This window comes from Xenopus laevis, chromosome 8L (genome assembly GCF_017654675.1).
Source record: "Xenopus laevis strain J_2021 chromosome 8L, Xenopus_laevis_v10.1, whole genome shotgun sequence".
Classification (NCBI taxonomy): Eukaryota; Metazoa; Chordata; class Amphibia; order Anura; family Pipidae; genus Xenopus; species Xenopus laevis.
Genome location: NC_054385.1, coordinates 98,472,601 through 98,489,179, shown reverse-complemented (window position 1 = coordinate 98,489,179; position 16,579 = coordinate 98,472,601). Strand labels below are relative to the sequence as shown.

General features: G+C 37.0%; 1 protein-coding gene across 4 annotated transcripts in view; it reads left to right on the top strand.

Annotated features, from left to right (window-relative positions):
• The window catches only part of rgs6.L (regulator of G-protein signaling 6 L homeolog), a 227,755-nt gene that overhangs the window by 121,294 nt on the left and 89,882 nt on the right, over positions 1-16,579 (top strand). For all 4 annotated transcript variants that reach the window (XM_041571900.1, XM_041571899.1, XM_041571901.1 and 1 more), the window contains 1 exon segment: positions 1,620-1,719. In XM_041571900.1, coding sequence (XP_041427834.1) covers positions 1,620-1,719 — 100 coding nt within the window.

Below are 16,579 nucleotides of genomic sequence, written 5' to 3'. Positions count from 1 at the left end.
TCGAGGGTTAATTAACCCTCGATATTCGACCCTTGGTGAATCGGCCCCCAAATGTTTGTGAATATCCCCCAATGTACTGTTAAATGTTTACATGAAATAATGCTTGTTCTTTTCAGAGCAGAATAGAACAGAAAATATTTTGCTTTATAAAATGAAAATAAAAAGCAGTAAAAAATAAAAGTAGCCGTGGAATTAATAGCATATGATTTCTTCTCTTATTGTGAAAGCACTGAAAGGAATTCACCAAATGGCGCTCTTTGAGTGACTATTATTAGTTATTAGGAAGATGTTTCTGTTTACAAAGTCAAGATTGAACATTTTAGTAAAATTGCTAGCTCTTATCAATCTTATATTGTGACTTTAGTACGCTGTCTGCCTCGGAGTGGCTATGCAATAGCAGAATGAAAGCTATATAAAAGTGCATTTACTGGCATTTCATTTTATAAATGCTACCTTTGGATGCTTTCCAGAATATCTCCTTTTTGGTACCTACTAATTATTTTGAAACACAGTGCAGTTTTATGTAAATTCTATGCCGTTTATATTTGGAAGACAGAGCCCAAACTATGCAACTATAACTTCTCCACCTTCTTCAGCATAAATTGAGTGTGATGACATGTATCATATATATCTTCTCTTTGGAAATCTGTAGAGGCAAAAACATTTTATTAGCAGATTTTGCAGCACTATACTGTGTCAGTTAGCATTCATTAAACTAACAGACTGCTTCCATATTTAAATATGTAGAAATTATTTGGTAAATTTTGCAAAGTTTCAGTTTCACTGGTTCATACTTAAAAGTAATTTATCAGCACACAACTGAAAAATGTTTGGCAGGAACTTTTGTAAAAACGGCAAATAAATGATCACAAAAGGGAGACAAATGTAAGAATTCATCATGTGGAATGTAGAGTTCTATAAACTTTACAGTGCTCTATTTGCCATAACATAGCAGATGGGAATGCTGGGGCAAAATTGGCTGAGGAAAACTGTAAAACTTGGGTATGGAGCAAAAACAAAGGGAACATTTTGGAAGCATTTCTGTGTCTGTTTTGCCTTTAATTCACCTTAGTAAAGAGTAAACAGTAGAACTATGTCCCAACTGGGTTGTTCATAAAGGCCTGAACATCCTCTCATAGGACCAATACATTTTTGACTGTCTAGAGGTGGCCTACACAGGCAGATTTAAGATGCTGAGTCACGTCCTTCAGATCAATTTGACAGCTTATCTGCCTGTGTATGAGGCTCTCCAATAAGCCCAAAACAGGAAAAGTCACCCACTGTAAAATTGTGTTTTTCAAATGGTGAAGTGTTTAATGTTAATTTATTTTAACCTGTGCTAGCAATGCTGTTCTATGCAGCGGTAAGTGGCTAGTATTTATTTATTTAGGTTCATTTATTTGCAAACTTCTTAAAAACCCAAGATTGGTTGCATTATGATGATCTGGATTATATTAATATAGTTGACAATGTTAATAAATCAAGCTACGGCTTGCTACCCAAGTTATTGTCACTTTATATTGCTGGGTTGTGGGATAATGGGACAGGCTTTCCAAATCTTCTCTTGTGTGTTGCTCTCTGGGCGATTCATATAATATGTGTGTTTTTTTTTATTTTAGATAGAAGATATTATCACACGGATGCAAGATGATAAAGCTGGTGGGGTACCAATCCGAACAGTCAAAAGCTTCCTGTCTAAAATTCCCAGTGTGGTGACAGGTAAAAACATATATAAGATATTTTCTTTATAACAGATATCACTGGCGTAAAACATGCATAGGTAACCTCGAATAAGCACCATGAAGAGACTAGTATTCTACACTCTAATAGATAATAGATCTCTGCAGATGCTTTTTGGGATTAACCCAAGAGCTTTACATAAAGTTTCAAATAATGGCACATTGCTAGTATTAGAGACTGGTTCTTGGATACTCAGTAACAATCCCGATATGTACTAATTGAATTGCTCATAAAAATGGCAACGAGAATGGAATTATTCATTTATTATTAATTATAGCTCTTAAAACTTGTTTAAGAATTGTAGCTGTTTTTTCTTTTTTTAAGGGATTTACCAACCACAAATGTATTTATACCTGAAACCCACATTTACCATTTAGTTCGATTAGGGGCAGATTTATCAAAATGTGAGTTTAGAGCTTAATAAATAAAAACTCACCCACGTTCTATTCATTCCTATGGGATTTTTAGAACTGTATTCATCAATGGGTCAAAGTTAGAAATCACCATCTGATAAATACGGTTCTAAAAATCCCATAGGAATGAATAGAACGTAGGTGAGTTTTTATTTAAGCTCTAAACTCACATTTTGATAAATCTGCCCCTTATTAAGTGTTTACAACCTAAATTATTTAAAATTTATCAAAATGTGACATTAGTGAACTCTAGGGGGCTGATTCACTATGGGTCGAATATCGAGGGTTAATTAACCCTCGATATTCGACTAGGAATTGAAATCCTTCGACTTCGAATATCGAAGTCGTAGGATTTAGCACAAATTCTGCGATCGAACGATCGAAGGAATAATCCTTCGATCGAACGATTAAATCCTTTGAATCAAACGATTCGAAGGATTTAAATCCAACGATCGAAGGAATATCCTTCGATCAAAAAAACTTAGGCAAGCCTATGGGGACCTTCCCCATAGGCTAACATTGACTTCGGTAGCTTTTATCTGCCGAACTAGGGGGTTGAAGTTTTTTTTAAAGAGACAGTACTTCGACTATCGAATGGTCGAATAGTCGAACGATTTTTACTTCGAATCCTTCGATTCGAAGTCGTAGTCAAAGGTCGAAGTAGCCCATTCGATGGTCGAACTAGCCCAAAATATACTTCGAAACTCGAAGTTTTTTTACTTCGAATCCTTCACTCGAATTTAGTGAATCGGCCCCTAAGGTTCACCTATTTATTAATACACTTTTAAAAATCCCATAGGAATGAATAGAAAGTGTGTGAGGTTTTCTACAGTAAACTCTAATCGCGCATATTGATAAATCTGCCTCATTGTCACCTTTTCTGTTTTACATGAGGGAATGCATTGTATCCACCTTCCATCAAGTTAAAGGAATTTCTTTGTCTCTGCAGTGGGTTGAGGTGCACATAGGAGTCCCTATGTGTGCCGGGCCCCCCTGCCAGAAGAATAATTGTAGGGCCTGGCGCACATAGGGACTCCTGCACGCTGTTGTTACACCCCTGCCCATATTTCTTATGTACAACATAGTTCGGGAAGGTTGTGCTCACCACTCATGTTTAAAACCATTAAGCAAGGTTGCAATGAGGCTATGACCACAAAATGAATATAGATAAATACAAGAGGTCCCTTGCACTCAAACCATTATCAATATATATATATATATATATATATATATATATATATATATATATATATATATATATATATATATATATATATATTGATAATGGGTTAAGTGCAGAGGACCTTTTGTAACTTGCACTTCTTTCAGACCCGTATAGATGGATTGCTGACCCCTATAGAGTCAGGGAACAGGCCCTCAGTTTGCTGAAGAATATGGGAGAGTATGTTTCTCTGGCTGTGTGATAACCTCATATAGGAATGGATCTACTCAGATATATACTTTTGAAATTGTGATTCTTTTAACAAAGTAAACCACTTAGGGCTTAGTTTACTTAATGGAGGTCGTAATAAAAAAAACTCTTCCATGAATGCCCTTCTTGCAAGTTAAAAAAAAGTTTAATTGAAGGCCTATGAAATACTTTCTGGGAATCATAAAACTATAGGGCTTAAAGTGCAGATACGGCCCCTACAATTTTCCAGCAGTCAGTTGCATGTAAAACAACTTTCATTGAAGGAGAAGGAAAGCTACCGAAGCCAATAGATTAGCCGCAATAGTGCAAGCTATAACACTATAGTTATTCTGTAGAATGCGTTTCCATACCTGAGTAAACTGCTCTAGAAGCTCTCTCTGTTTGTTTAGGATAGCAGCTGCCATATTAGCTTGGTGTGACATCACTTCCTTCCTGAGTTTTTCCCTGCTCACTCATAGCTCTGGGCACTGATAACCGCAGGGAGGGGGGAAGAGAGAGAGAGAGAAGCAAACTGAGCATGCTCAAGCCCTAGCCCAGGAGGTTTAAGCTGAAAACAGGAAGTCCAATACAGAAGTCCATGTGTACACAACAGAAGGAAAGAAATGCTGTGTTTCTTTTGACAGAGGACTCAGAGCAGCATTACTTCGAGGGTTTACTTGTGTATTATAGACCTTTCTAGTTAAACTTACTTAATTTTAGCCTTTCCTTCTCCTTTAAAGGTATTTGCATCAAAATTTGCTCATTGTACTTAATAGTTGCACTTTGTGCCGCTCAGTCCTTCCTGCCTTCTATTCTGAATTGAGCTCTGCTGTGCCTATTGATGCTGCTTTGGTGCTGTCCCTAAAATGCAAAATGTTAAATTTTGTGAACCTGATGTGTCAAGCACATTGGCCCCTTGCAATTGCACTGATGCTGAAAATCTGCATTGTGGGAAAAAAACATGACTATTGCACTTTGCTCACTGCCCTTCCTGACTTATATTAGCCCCATGTCTCAATCACCTCTGTCCATTGTCTCCACGTCATTGATGATAAACTGGTGGTCTATATGGGGAGGGCAAGAACAGGCACCAATATTACCCTGGGCCCATAGGCTGCTGTTAGTGCTTGTGGGAAATACAGTAAGGTCTGTGCTTATCTGGTGAGTCTGGTATAAGCAACGATTGCAGTTGTAATATTTGCAGTGCACAGACTTCTTTCTATTATATTTTTCTGCTTATTATGCTGCTTATTCCCCTGGGTGTTAATAAGAAAAAGTATAATCCCTGATGCTATAAGCATAATTACTCTGGGGAAGACCTTCCTGAAATAGAAATAAAGAAATTTTTAGCAAGAAGTTGAATCACAGCCCTTTCTTTTTTCCATGCTGCTTCTGAGGAACCAAACTGCAGCCTTCGTTGTTTCCCAATTATTTCAGCTTGAGCTACATGCTGTCATAGGGACTTATTCCAACACATAATAACAGGGGTGTTGCGACCAAAATGTCAAAATATCAAGTGTAGTTAACCAGACGATGATACATTTATTTTGGTTTGAGTTTAAATAAAGAAATGCTTCTGTTTGTGATTTGCATCGCATCTGGAATAAATCTAAAGGTCCTCCTTCTTTTCTCACATGATTTTCTAGCTTGATTCATATCCATGGTTTCCCAGCCACAGTGCATAGCCATAATCTCTCACTGCAGGAATTTCACTTTGACCTATTTTACAGGCGGGCTGATTTGTAAGTGCCACCCATGCATGAGGGAAAGGAGGCCAAACTCACAGCCTTCTTGCATCTGTCAGCAAGAGTTTATAGTAATCTCCGGCAGCCATTGTATAGTTGGGATATGCCAATAGATGAGTTGTGTTTCTTCGTTGAAGAAACCTCACCAGTTGGAGGGCTTTGTGTTGGGTTTATATGTTTATATGAACTGCTCCTGATATAATATATATATATATATATATATATATATATATACACACACGTAGAGATAATCGGCACTCACCATTCACTTAGCCAGTTGCTGGGTGCTAACCAATCAATACTTATTATTCACAGTCCATGAAAGCACTCACAGCGAACGCCATCCAGCGTGTATCAAAACATTATTTATTGGTGAGCCGAAACACGTTGATACACCATGCACCAATAAATAATGTTTTGATACACGCTGGATGGCGTTCGCTGTGAGTGCTTTCATGGACTGTGAATAATATATATATATAATATAGTGAATAAAGTACCCCCTCTTGTAAAATATAAGGATATTATAAGTTACCGAGGAGTTTCATGACCATATAAAAACACGAGGCCGAAGGCCGAGTGTTTTTATACAGGTCATGGAACTCCGAGGTAACTTATAATATCCTCATATTTTACAATTGGGGGTACTTTATTTATTATAATACACAAATTTTAGTGAGTCATGTGACAGAAATTACATCACTTCTCACCGTTTATAACTGATGACATCACTACTCACCGTTTATAAGGATATAATTTACAGGATATTCATGGCTTTTGTGTATTATATATATATATATATATATATATATATATATATATATATATATATATATATATACACAAAGTTCAGATTGGACCAGCACTCCACTTGTGTTTTAAAATGATTTTATTGAATCTTCATCTTGATAAAGGTCTGAATATGTGACCGAAACATTGATTTTGCACAATAAAAATAATTCCTGTGAGTGCTGAGTCTTGGGGGCACATTTACTAATGGTCGAATATCGAGGGTTAATTAACCCTCGATATTCGACTGTCGAAGTTAAATCCTTCCACTTCGAATATCGAAGTCGAAGGATTAAGTGATATTCAAAGGAATAATCGCTCTATCGAACAATTAAATCCTTCAAATAGAAGGATTTTAATCCATCGATCGAACGATTTTCCTTCGATCAAAAAAAAGCTAGAAAGCCTATGGGGACCTTCCCCATAGGCTAACATTGATGCTCGGTAGGTTTTAGGTGGCAAAGTAGGTGGTCGAAGTTTTTTTTAAAGAGACAGTACTTCGACTATCGAATGGTCGAATGATTTTTAGTTCGAATCGTTCGATTCGAAGTCGTAGTCGAAGGTCGAAGTAGCCAATTCGATGGTCGAAATAGCCAAAAAAATACTTTGAAATGGTAGAAATAGCCAAAAAAATACTTTGAAATTCGAAGTATTTTTTATTTTATTCCTTCACTCGAGCTAAGTAAATGTGCCCCTTACTGTATATATATATAATATTGAAAAAGAGGAGTATGTTTGCAATTCACTAGTTCAGTTATACTCAGTTATATCATGTGACATGTTAGAGAAAATGGTCATACTATTTCTGTATTCTAGTAGCAGTGTGATAAATTGTAGTGGTGTATCCATGCCTGTTATAGCATCATGCCAGCTTTTCCTCATGTTGCTTAGCTCCCTTTTATCAAATGATTGAAATTATTAGAAAATGCCAGTGGTGAAATATTGGTACTTATTTATGGTAATCTTACAAAAGGTCATGCCATTTAGAGCTTCTGTAACTCAATATTTTCATTCTGTACAAATGTAAGAAGAGACATTTGATTTTTTTTACTACCTGAATTGTTGTATATTAATAATTTGGACGAATACTAAAAAACAAAAGTGTAGCATATAAATGTTGATTCATGTAGACAGTAGACAAATAAATGTTTGGGATCTATTAGTATATGGAAACCCATTATTTGAAAAGCTCCAAAATACTATACAGGCATGGGATCCGTTATCCAGCAACCTATCCAGAAAGCTCCAAATTATGCAAAGGCCATCACCCATAGAGTCCTTTTTCTCTGTAATAATAAAACAGTGCTTTGTACTGTTGGTGTCTAAGATGCACAAATCCATATTGGTGGCAAAACAATCCTATTGGGTTTATTTAATTTTGACATTATATTTTTTTTTAACAGTGGTTTTTATTGAAAGTGTTTTTACATTTTACAGTATTTGAATATGGAGGCCATTGTCTGTTTAACAGAAGTAAAAAGAAGAAATAGCAGTGGAAAAAATATAGCAAAACAAATAAAGGAATACCTATAATATGTTCGAATACCATTGTCCAGGATTGTGAATTGCAAGAGATGATTGGGGAATATTTCTTGTAATCGATGTAAGGAATAACTGACTACCTAGAGACACAGTATTCATAAGGAGAGGAGAGAACCAGATAATGGATCAAAGTACCTGTATTCCATTCAAGAATACCACATTTTCAAAAATGTATCATGGATATTAAATTGTGAAGACAATGTGTTAGTTTCTTGTTAATTATGATGCAGCCCACTTTTTGCTTGAAGGGGACCTATCACCCTAAGAAATCAAAATCCTATTTTATGATGTTAGTCAAGCATAATTAACTTCACTTAGGGGGCCCATTTACTTAGCTCGAGTGAAGAAATAGAGGAAAATAGAGGAGAAAAAAACTTTGAATTTCGAATGTTTTTTTTGGCTACTTCGACCATCGAATAGGCTACTTCAACCTTCGACTTCGAATCGAACGATACGAACTAAAAATCGTTCGACTATTCGACCATTCGATAGTCGAAGTACTGTCTCTTTAAAAAATACTTTGACCCCCTAGTTCACCACCTAAAACCTACCGAGGCCAATGTTAGCCTATGGGGAAGGTCCCCGTAGGCTTCCTAAGCATTTTCTGTTCTAAGGAAAATCCTTCGATCGATGGATTAAAATCCTTTGAATCGTTCGATTCAAAGGATTTAATTGTTCAATCGAACGATTATTCCTTTGATCATAGGATTAGCGCTAAATCCTTCGACTTCGATATTCTAAGTCAAAGGATTTACATTCGGCAGTCGAATATCGAGGATTAATTTTGCCCCATGTAAATTTGCCCCATAAACTATATCAATTATTTATATGCAATTTATGTTAGTCTTGGAATTCACAATCACATCAAGAAGGCAAGTGCCATTTTGTGGACCCTGTTATTGAGGCAAGCTTTGCTTTATGCCCATGACCATGCACTGGCTTCAAAATAGACTGTTAGGCAGGAGGAGGAATGTGAGAGTCAGGTGATGTCTAGGAAGTGCGGAATGGAAAGTGAAAGTAATTGCATGCATCGCCTTTATGACTAAGGCATAGAGGAGGGGCTGATGATATATGATTGACAGCTGAGATCTTTAAACAAGTTTATTACAGGTACGGATGTTTTAATTAAAAAAATAATTTGGGTTTCATGTTTAGTTTAAAAAGGACATTTATTATACAGCTTTTTATGTCTGGATGACAGGGGTTGTTCACCTTCCAAACACCTTTTTTCAGTTGAGTTGTTTTCAGACAGTTCACCAGAAATAAAGACTTTTTTCAGTTTCTTTCCATTTTTTATATTTTACCATTTTTTCCAAAATTGAAGTTGAAAGTTTTATGTTCCCGTCTCTGGTGTTTGAGTCTGGCAGCTCAGTAATTCAGGTGCAGATTCAGAACTGTTGCAATTTGCTACATTAGTTGATACATTTCTCAGCAACATCTTAGGAATATTAGCAACTATTGTATCAATTCTAACAGCTGCCTTTAATGAAACCCAGAGATTCTGCTCAGCAGGGACAAATATAAGAAATGTATCAACTAATGTATCAATTTAGAACAGTTCACAGATTCAATGACTCCACCCTCCCAGAGCTGCTTACGAAAAACATAAAAAGTTGAAAAATTAAAGTTAACTTCAATATTAGAAACAGTCACAAATAAGTAATAGTAAGTAATTGAAAACAGTCTTTAGTTCTGGTGAACTATCTGAACTGAGAAAATGTTGGAAGGCGAACAACCCCTTTAAGGGGCAGATTTATCAAAGGTCGAGGTGAATTTTCGAACTATTGGAATTTATCATGTACTGTCTCTTTGGAAATTCGACTTTGAAGATTTGCCATCTAAAACCTGCCGAATTGCTGTTTTAGCCTATGGGGGACCTCCTACAACCTATTTGGAGTCAATCGGTGGACGTCGAAAAATCAAAGTAATATCGCATTCAAATTGAAGTTTTTCCCAAAAAAAAGTTGATTCAAATTCGATCGAATGCGATATTACTTCGATTCGTACGATTAGATTTTGGCTAAATATGGACATATTGATCAAAAACTAACCTATTTGGCCAAAAAAAATAAACTTCGACTTAATTTCGGTTGGTCTTTTTGAATTCGATTTTCAAATTTTGAAATTTGACCCTAGATAAATCTGCCCTTAAATGTCTGAAGTGGTATCAATTTGTGGCAACCCTACATACAATCGATCCTATATCTCTACTGCTGTTTCTTGTGAGTCCTATGTAAATAAGTAATTCTACTTTCCATTACAGATTTGCTTTTCTCTGTAAAAAATAGACTGATAACTAAGAAAGCATAAATGTAGAGCACACCTATAAAGTTAGGTATGGAAAGGCACAAAGAAAACAACGGTAATGTCCAGTTTGTTCCTGATGTGAAACTATACTGGAAGAACTTATTCCAGGCACTTAATTTGCTCTGCTTACTTTGGGGTTGGCTGACTGTACAGCAATTAAGTGCCTTTATCCAAAGCGTACAAAGCATTCCCGATTATTCCTTTTCTACTGTAAACTCTTTTCACGTTATCTGTGAATACTGCAACTTAATATATATGCTCTTAATAACAAGTTGTGTTTTAGCATTAGCATAATTATAGTTGTAAAGACCACTGATTATATTGTAGAGCTTCACAACAGATTTCACCCCGAGATGTTACTTGGTGTGAAACTAATTAACATGTATTGTGTCTTTTGTATTCTGCTTACTACAGATATGTAATTTATTAAAATCGAGCTGCACGCTGACATTAGTTGAAGCTGTGATATGCAATGTTCAAATAATTGTTTTTATTGGTGGAGCCAATTCATTAGGATCATTGGCTTGTTACATGGTTCTCCGTTGCCTGAAGCCAAATATATGTGTCTGATATGTTATGAAAATCACTTTAGTGTTAAGAGATTGATACGCGTCCCAAGATACTGTTTAGAAAAGTCTTCCTTGTTCCACATGAGTGCAATGAAAAAAGTTGGACATACATATGGAGATCCGCTGGTTTGGTCACCAAATGAGCGGATCTCTCCCCGATATGCCCACCTTGACCATAACGAGGAGAAAATGGGCAGTAGAATTGAGGACCGCATCAACGAACTGATCGGGTCCTCGTTCTGTCAGGTTTTTAAGCATTTCCAATCGAAATCTGGCTGACTTTTGTCCAGATATTGATTGAGGAAGCCCATCAGAGAGCACCATACACTGGGCAATAAGCTGCCGACTTAATCTTTGTACCTTATATCTGCCTGTGTATGGGGGCCTTAAGGCTTGTGCTGAGCATACCTTTTGCCATTGCTTTAATCACAATCTGTTTTTTTATTATTCCTTGACCTGAACAGGGCAAACTGGAAAATTGAAGCTACTCCATGTTTGGCCCTAGCGAGGTAGATCATTGGATTCCCACTGCACCGATAATCATAAATCCATTATGCAAGGGAATTTGGTCTGTGGTCAGATGTTCATTTGCACAGGGAATCTAATTAGCTTCCTCGCAAGAACCAAACATGGAGTCGATTCAGATTTCCTTTTTTGTACTGTTTAGAAACTTTATTTTTTTGTAATTAAAAAATTACGTTCAGCACAAGCCCTATTCATTGAACTCATGTTGAACAAGGGGATATATTGCCCATTTAAAAGCTCTAGAAGAAATTTACTTTAGAGTTTAGAGAATTGTATGAATGTAAGAGGCACCTCAGTTGGTGCAGGGATTATGGGAATGATAAACAAACAATCTCTTTGAAAAGTGTTATGTAACATTCAATATAAATAAAGTATACTTATAATGAATACATGATAAATGTGATGCATGTAACAACAGTAGAATATCCACAAATTAGCTATAGAATGCAAGAGATGGGTCTATGTGCTCTCTGCTGTCTGATCAGCCTGTTTTATAAAAACAAGCAATAAGGACCATTCACAGGCAGATTTTAGCTGCCCCTTTAAAGTACTGACCGCTAAAATATACCTTTTTTTAGCTTTACAAATAAAAACAAACGAGCTGTCACTGATTGCTTCAGGTCACAGCCCTTTTAAGCTGGCCATAGATGCAAAGATCCGATCGTATGAATCATCGTACGATCCGACTTTCCCATCTCCCGACCTGCCACTAACCATTCAGATCAAAGTCTTACCAGTCAGATTAGTTAAAGAACAGATCCGCAATGTTCTGCCCCTGACAGTAATCTCCCACTGAAAATCGTACGATCGGCAATACACGCAGAGATATTATCGGCAGCCGACAGAAATTTTCTAACCTGTCCTATCGACCAAACGACCGATCTCCGGCGGACAAAAAATGTCGGGACTCTCCACACACGTTCCGAAAATCGTACGAATCCTCGATTCGTACGATCAGATCTTTGCGTCTATGGCCAGCTTTACAGCTAGTCAATAAGGACCAATGTATCACTGGTGCCTGGAAGCCTGGGTTGTGTTCTTTCAGGTACATCCAACACTGGAGTTTTGGCAACTTGACATTCAGTGATTGCCTGTATTGGTAAAGGGAAAAATGAACACATGCTAATTATGTTTCAATTTATTTTGAGAGCTATCAGCATTCAAGAGCTGCATTGAAAATCATTTTCTGCATGTGGCACCAGGATGCCTACAACATTCACATCATATAAATTCAAACCTAGATAATTTGTGACAATATAGGGAATTAGATATGATTCAGTTCTTTCCTTAAGTGGGCAAGCATTAAATATCCTGCATTAGGCACCAATATTACATTGAGAGCCATGAAAAGAAGATCTCAGCAGGTTTGGTTTAAGATATACAGTATGTCAGTTTTGTTTAGTAAATATGTTAAGAGGAACTGTATTTTTAATGCTTGCGGAATTCCCACATGCAGTCCAATGTGTGCATTCTAGGCAGCCGTTTTTAGTCCATGTATATTTATGGGGAGGTACTGTTCCTTGCTGTGCCGTTTGCAACCTACAAGGACAAATGGAAGAGCACTCTTGTGTGCAGGACAGAGAGATTAAACTGTTACAGAAATGTATTTTCTGTATGTTTAAAGGAGATTCCATCTACCAAGTAGGTTAGACCTGGTGCTGTCAACTTCAATAATTTAAAATTAAGCATTTCCTAGAACAATCATCAGAAAGGTTTTTTTTAAACACAGACAGAATGTTAGAACTTTTTTCGTAAGACGTTATATAAAATAAAGGATTCTTATTTTATTGCAGTAATGCAGAGAATAATGTAATATTGCCCTGATGACGTCTTATAACTCTGTATCACTTATTCCCTAGTGTCCCGTCCTTACTGAGATTATGTCAGTACTTACTGATAAGTAGATGACAGGAAGAGAAATGGCCTAAAGGACTTTATAATATTGTTTCTATAAATAACACGAAAGCCTGTTTCCATATATACTATACCATGAATGTGAAGTTAGTTTATAGATTGACGGCACTCCAAATTTACAGCATATTCAGTCATTTGATAATACCCACTTCTGTGAAAACAAGATTGGGAGTGAGTGAGGTTCAGTTGTTACGCTTTAACAGGATAGCAAAGGTGAATTTGCTTTGCCTTAGCAGTAATTTGCCTTTAGGAGCCACCATGGATATCAAGCTTAAAAGTGGCCGTACACATTAAGATCCGTTTATTTGGCATGGTTGCTGAAGGAGCAGATCTTTGCTGGATTTGTCCCATCTACATTTAAGGGCAAATCTGGTTGTCCCCCATTATAATATGCACCTATGCAGGACTTTCAGAAAGTACCACATCAACGTGCCAATGCAGTCCCCACCCAAGAGGATTTTAAAACCTGCTCGATAGATATCTGGCAGATGTTTTTAAGGAGTCAACCATGGAGGGCCCATACACAGACCGAATTGCTATGTTAGCTTATGGGGACCTCCTGGAACCTATAGCCAGTATTTAGCTAAGTTTTTAGAAGTCAAAGTTTTTTTTTCAAAATCGTTCGATCGATCGATTAAATCGTTCGATTAGAATGATTTCTATAATCGATCGAACGATTTGAATTCGATCAAAAACAGCTAAATTCACTCAAAAAAAACTTTGACTATCGAATTTCTACAATTTGATGGTTGAATTTCGAAGTTTTACCACTTCGAAATTCGACCCTTAGTAAATGTGCCCCCAACTGACAGGTTAAGAAGGGACAGTCAGGTTGGCAAAGCAGTCAGGTTTAGGAACTTCATATAACAATTACTTACAAAAGCAGCCCTATCAGTGAAAAACGAACATGAGCTATAGGTAACTTTTGATGCACATTAATATTTTAAATGATAATTTTTTAGTGTCAGTATCACGTTAACCCGATATACACACCAAAGGCAGAGTGAAATCAATGAAGGAAATGGGTTTAATGATTGGTTTAATGATTTAATGTGCTTCTTGTCTGATGGGCATAACTGCCCCTTAATACAGGTCTGCCTATCACCACTCATGTGCATCAGCCAAGGCCCATGCCATTAAATAACATTAAGATTATTGACAGGCAAAGAGGGGATTATTTGCTGACCTCAGCAGCTCACATGCACCTATCAGAGTTGTGCTCCTGTACTTTTGCCTAGCCTGAAATTGGGCATAAATAAGAGTTCTCTGCAAATTTCTGGAAATTATGAGTAAAAGTAAACAAAACACAAAACTGTTTACTTTGGATTTACAGGTTAAACGGTATCCTGAAAAATAATAAAAATAACACATTTATGTCAGCACCATCTCCTGTTAGGATTGTATGGGTCTTTCTGCACAGATTTTCAAGGTCTGTAAGGTTGCCAACCTTCGTGTATGTATTTTTTTTATCATATTCAGACTGGTAACATAGAAGCTAGTTGGCCACCCTCAATGCCTTTATATCTTTCTTCTGTATTCAAGTGTTGCAGATAAGGCTTGATCCGTCCGTTACGATGCAGCAGGTTAAATGTCTGAACTGGTGATAATGTCATTGGTATTGTCAATGCAATCGCCTGTTACTGTATTTCATCAACAACATCATCAGGAAGGGCCAAAATGTTTTCTGTATCAGCAAGACACATGTCTGCAACCCAGTTTAGATGTAGTATATCTAGTAAATAAACTCATTCTGTCCATTAGCAAAGGATGGCAATAAAATACACTTGGTTCCATAGGACACTGCTTGACCTGTGTAGAAGGAGCTTAGTACAAAGGCTTGGTATTGATGCTCTAAAACCGTTAAAATAATGAGCTTGCGCATTGATTATTATGCATTTACCTTGTCAGATGAGAAGGACATGAAATATAACACGTCTGCTTGCTTTTCTTGGACTCTTGCTGTTTGGAGTGGCTTTAACAAGCTATATGAAGAACATATGTACTCAATGAACATCCAGTCTTGTACTACAGATGTATTGATCTGATTGAAATGAATGGCCATGAAATGTAGAATGTGCTGCTGCATTTAGTTTGTTAAAATAAAGGGATAACAACGTTTCTTAAGTGATCCTGAAAACTATTGAAAGCTTGGTTTGCTGTCACTGTAGTGTAGTTTAATACAGGGAATATATGCCTGATCTATTAAAAAAAGGGCTTGTCCATGTTTGCTATTTATAGGAAAAAAATCATATCCTGTTGTTCCTGATGCTTTTGTCATGTAAGATAACTTGCACTGTAGAATTAATGGTTATATACTGCAGAAACAGTATGGCACCGTCCATGTATATGTTGTGAGCTTCAGGTAGCGAAACCCCAAGGCCCCGGCACAGTTTTCAGCACAGAGAATGGAGATTGACACCACCTTTAAGTTTAAATGCAGCTTTGCTGACTTTTATTTGGCAAAAACATAAATCTTTAGCCCACTGGCTTCACATTGGGGATAACATTAGCTTCTCATAACATTAACACTCCAAATTCACACCCTCACTGGTGTTAACTTTAACTCACGGTTTCCTTAGCCCTCATTGGATTTTGGGAGGACCGCAAATCCCAGAATCCTCTCTGGGCACACTCAATACACACTTTGTCTCCTGGGAGGTTTCTGGGGTTTCTCTTTTACTCTCCAGTCCTTTAGAGCTCTCTCTCAAACACAGGTCAGCAGGGAATCACTCTCTTCCCAGCTACACACAGGCACCTTCCTTAACTTAAGAAGGTCCTCACATGGCCCCCACACCCTCCTCCAGCTCCAGGAGATATCCAGGGGAAGAAGCCCTGAGGTGTTGCTCCACACCTCCTTTTAACTACAGCTCACCTGTAGCTTAATTAGTTAACTGCCTCTAGCTTGGCAGCTGAAAACCCTTACTGAATCAAGGAATGGAAGCCCACCCTGCTCTCTTCCATTCACTCCAGGGACCCACTATCCAGCTTTTCGTAAGCCAGAATAGAATTAACAGCATTACTTGCTGCAGCCACACAGACTTTTCCCTGGAGTTTATACTTCACCAGCCTAATGCTGGTAAAATACACACAATATTGGGCCCTTTTGACACCCATATCCTACAATGTGTTCATTCAAGTATACAGAGAATCATTGTTTATATATATATATATATATATATATATATATATATATATATATATATATATATATATATATATATATATATATATACACACACACTGGGTCCTCATAATTTACTCTCTAGCTGTTGGTAAGTAGACAATGGTAAACACCTCTAATGAAAATAATTATATTGTATCCCAATACAAATTTAAACTATAATGCTGAGGAAACTCACAAAACGTACATGGGGCATGGGGTAATAAAAGAGCACGGCTATCACAGAGAACTCTCTCTGCTGAAAAAAACAAGGGAGGGCTGAATGTTCCCAATTTACTTTATTATTACCAAGTGGCCCAATAATTAATTTCTATTGCCCAAATCTTCCATTGCAATCAGAGAGGATTAAACCTGCTAAATTACCTTGGCTTCCTAAGCAAGAAAGACCAGCAACCGTTACCCCTGTAGCAAAAATGATGAATGATGAAAGGGCATAATAACAT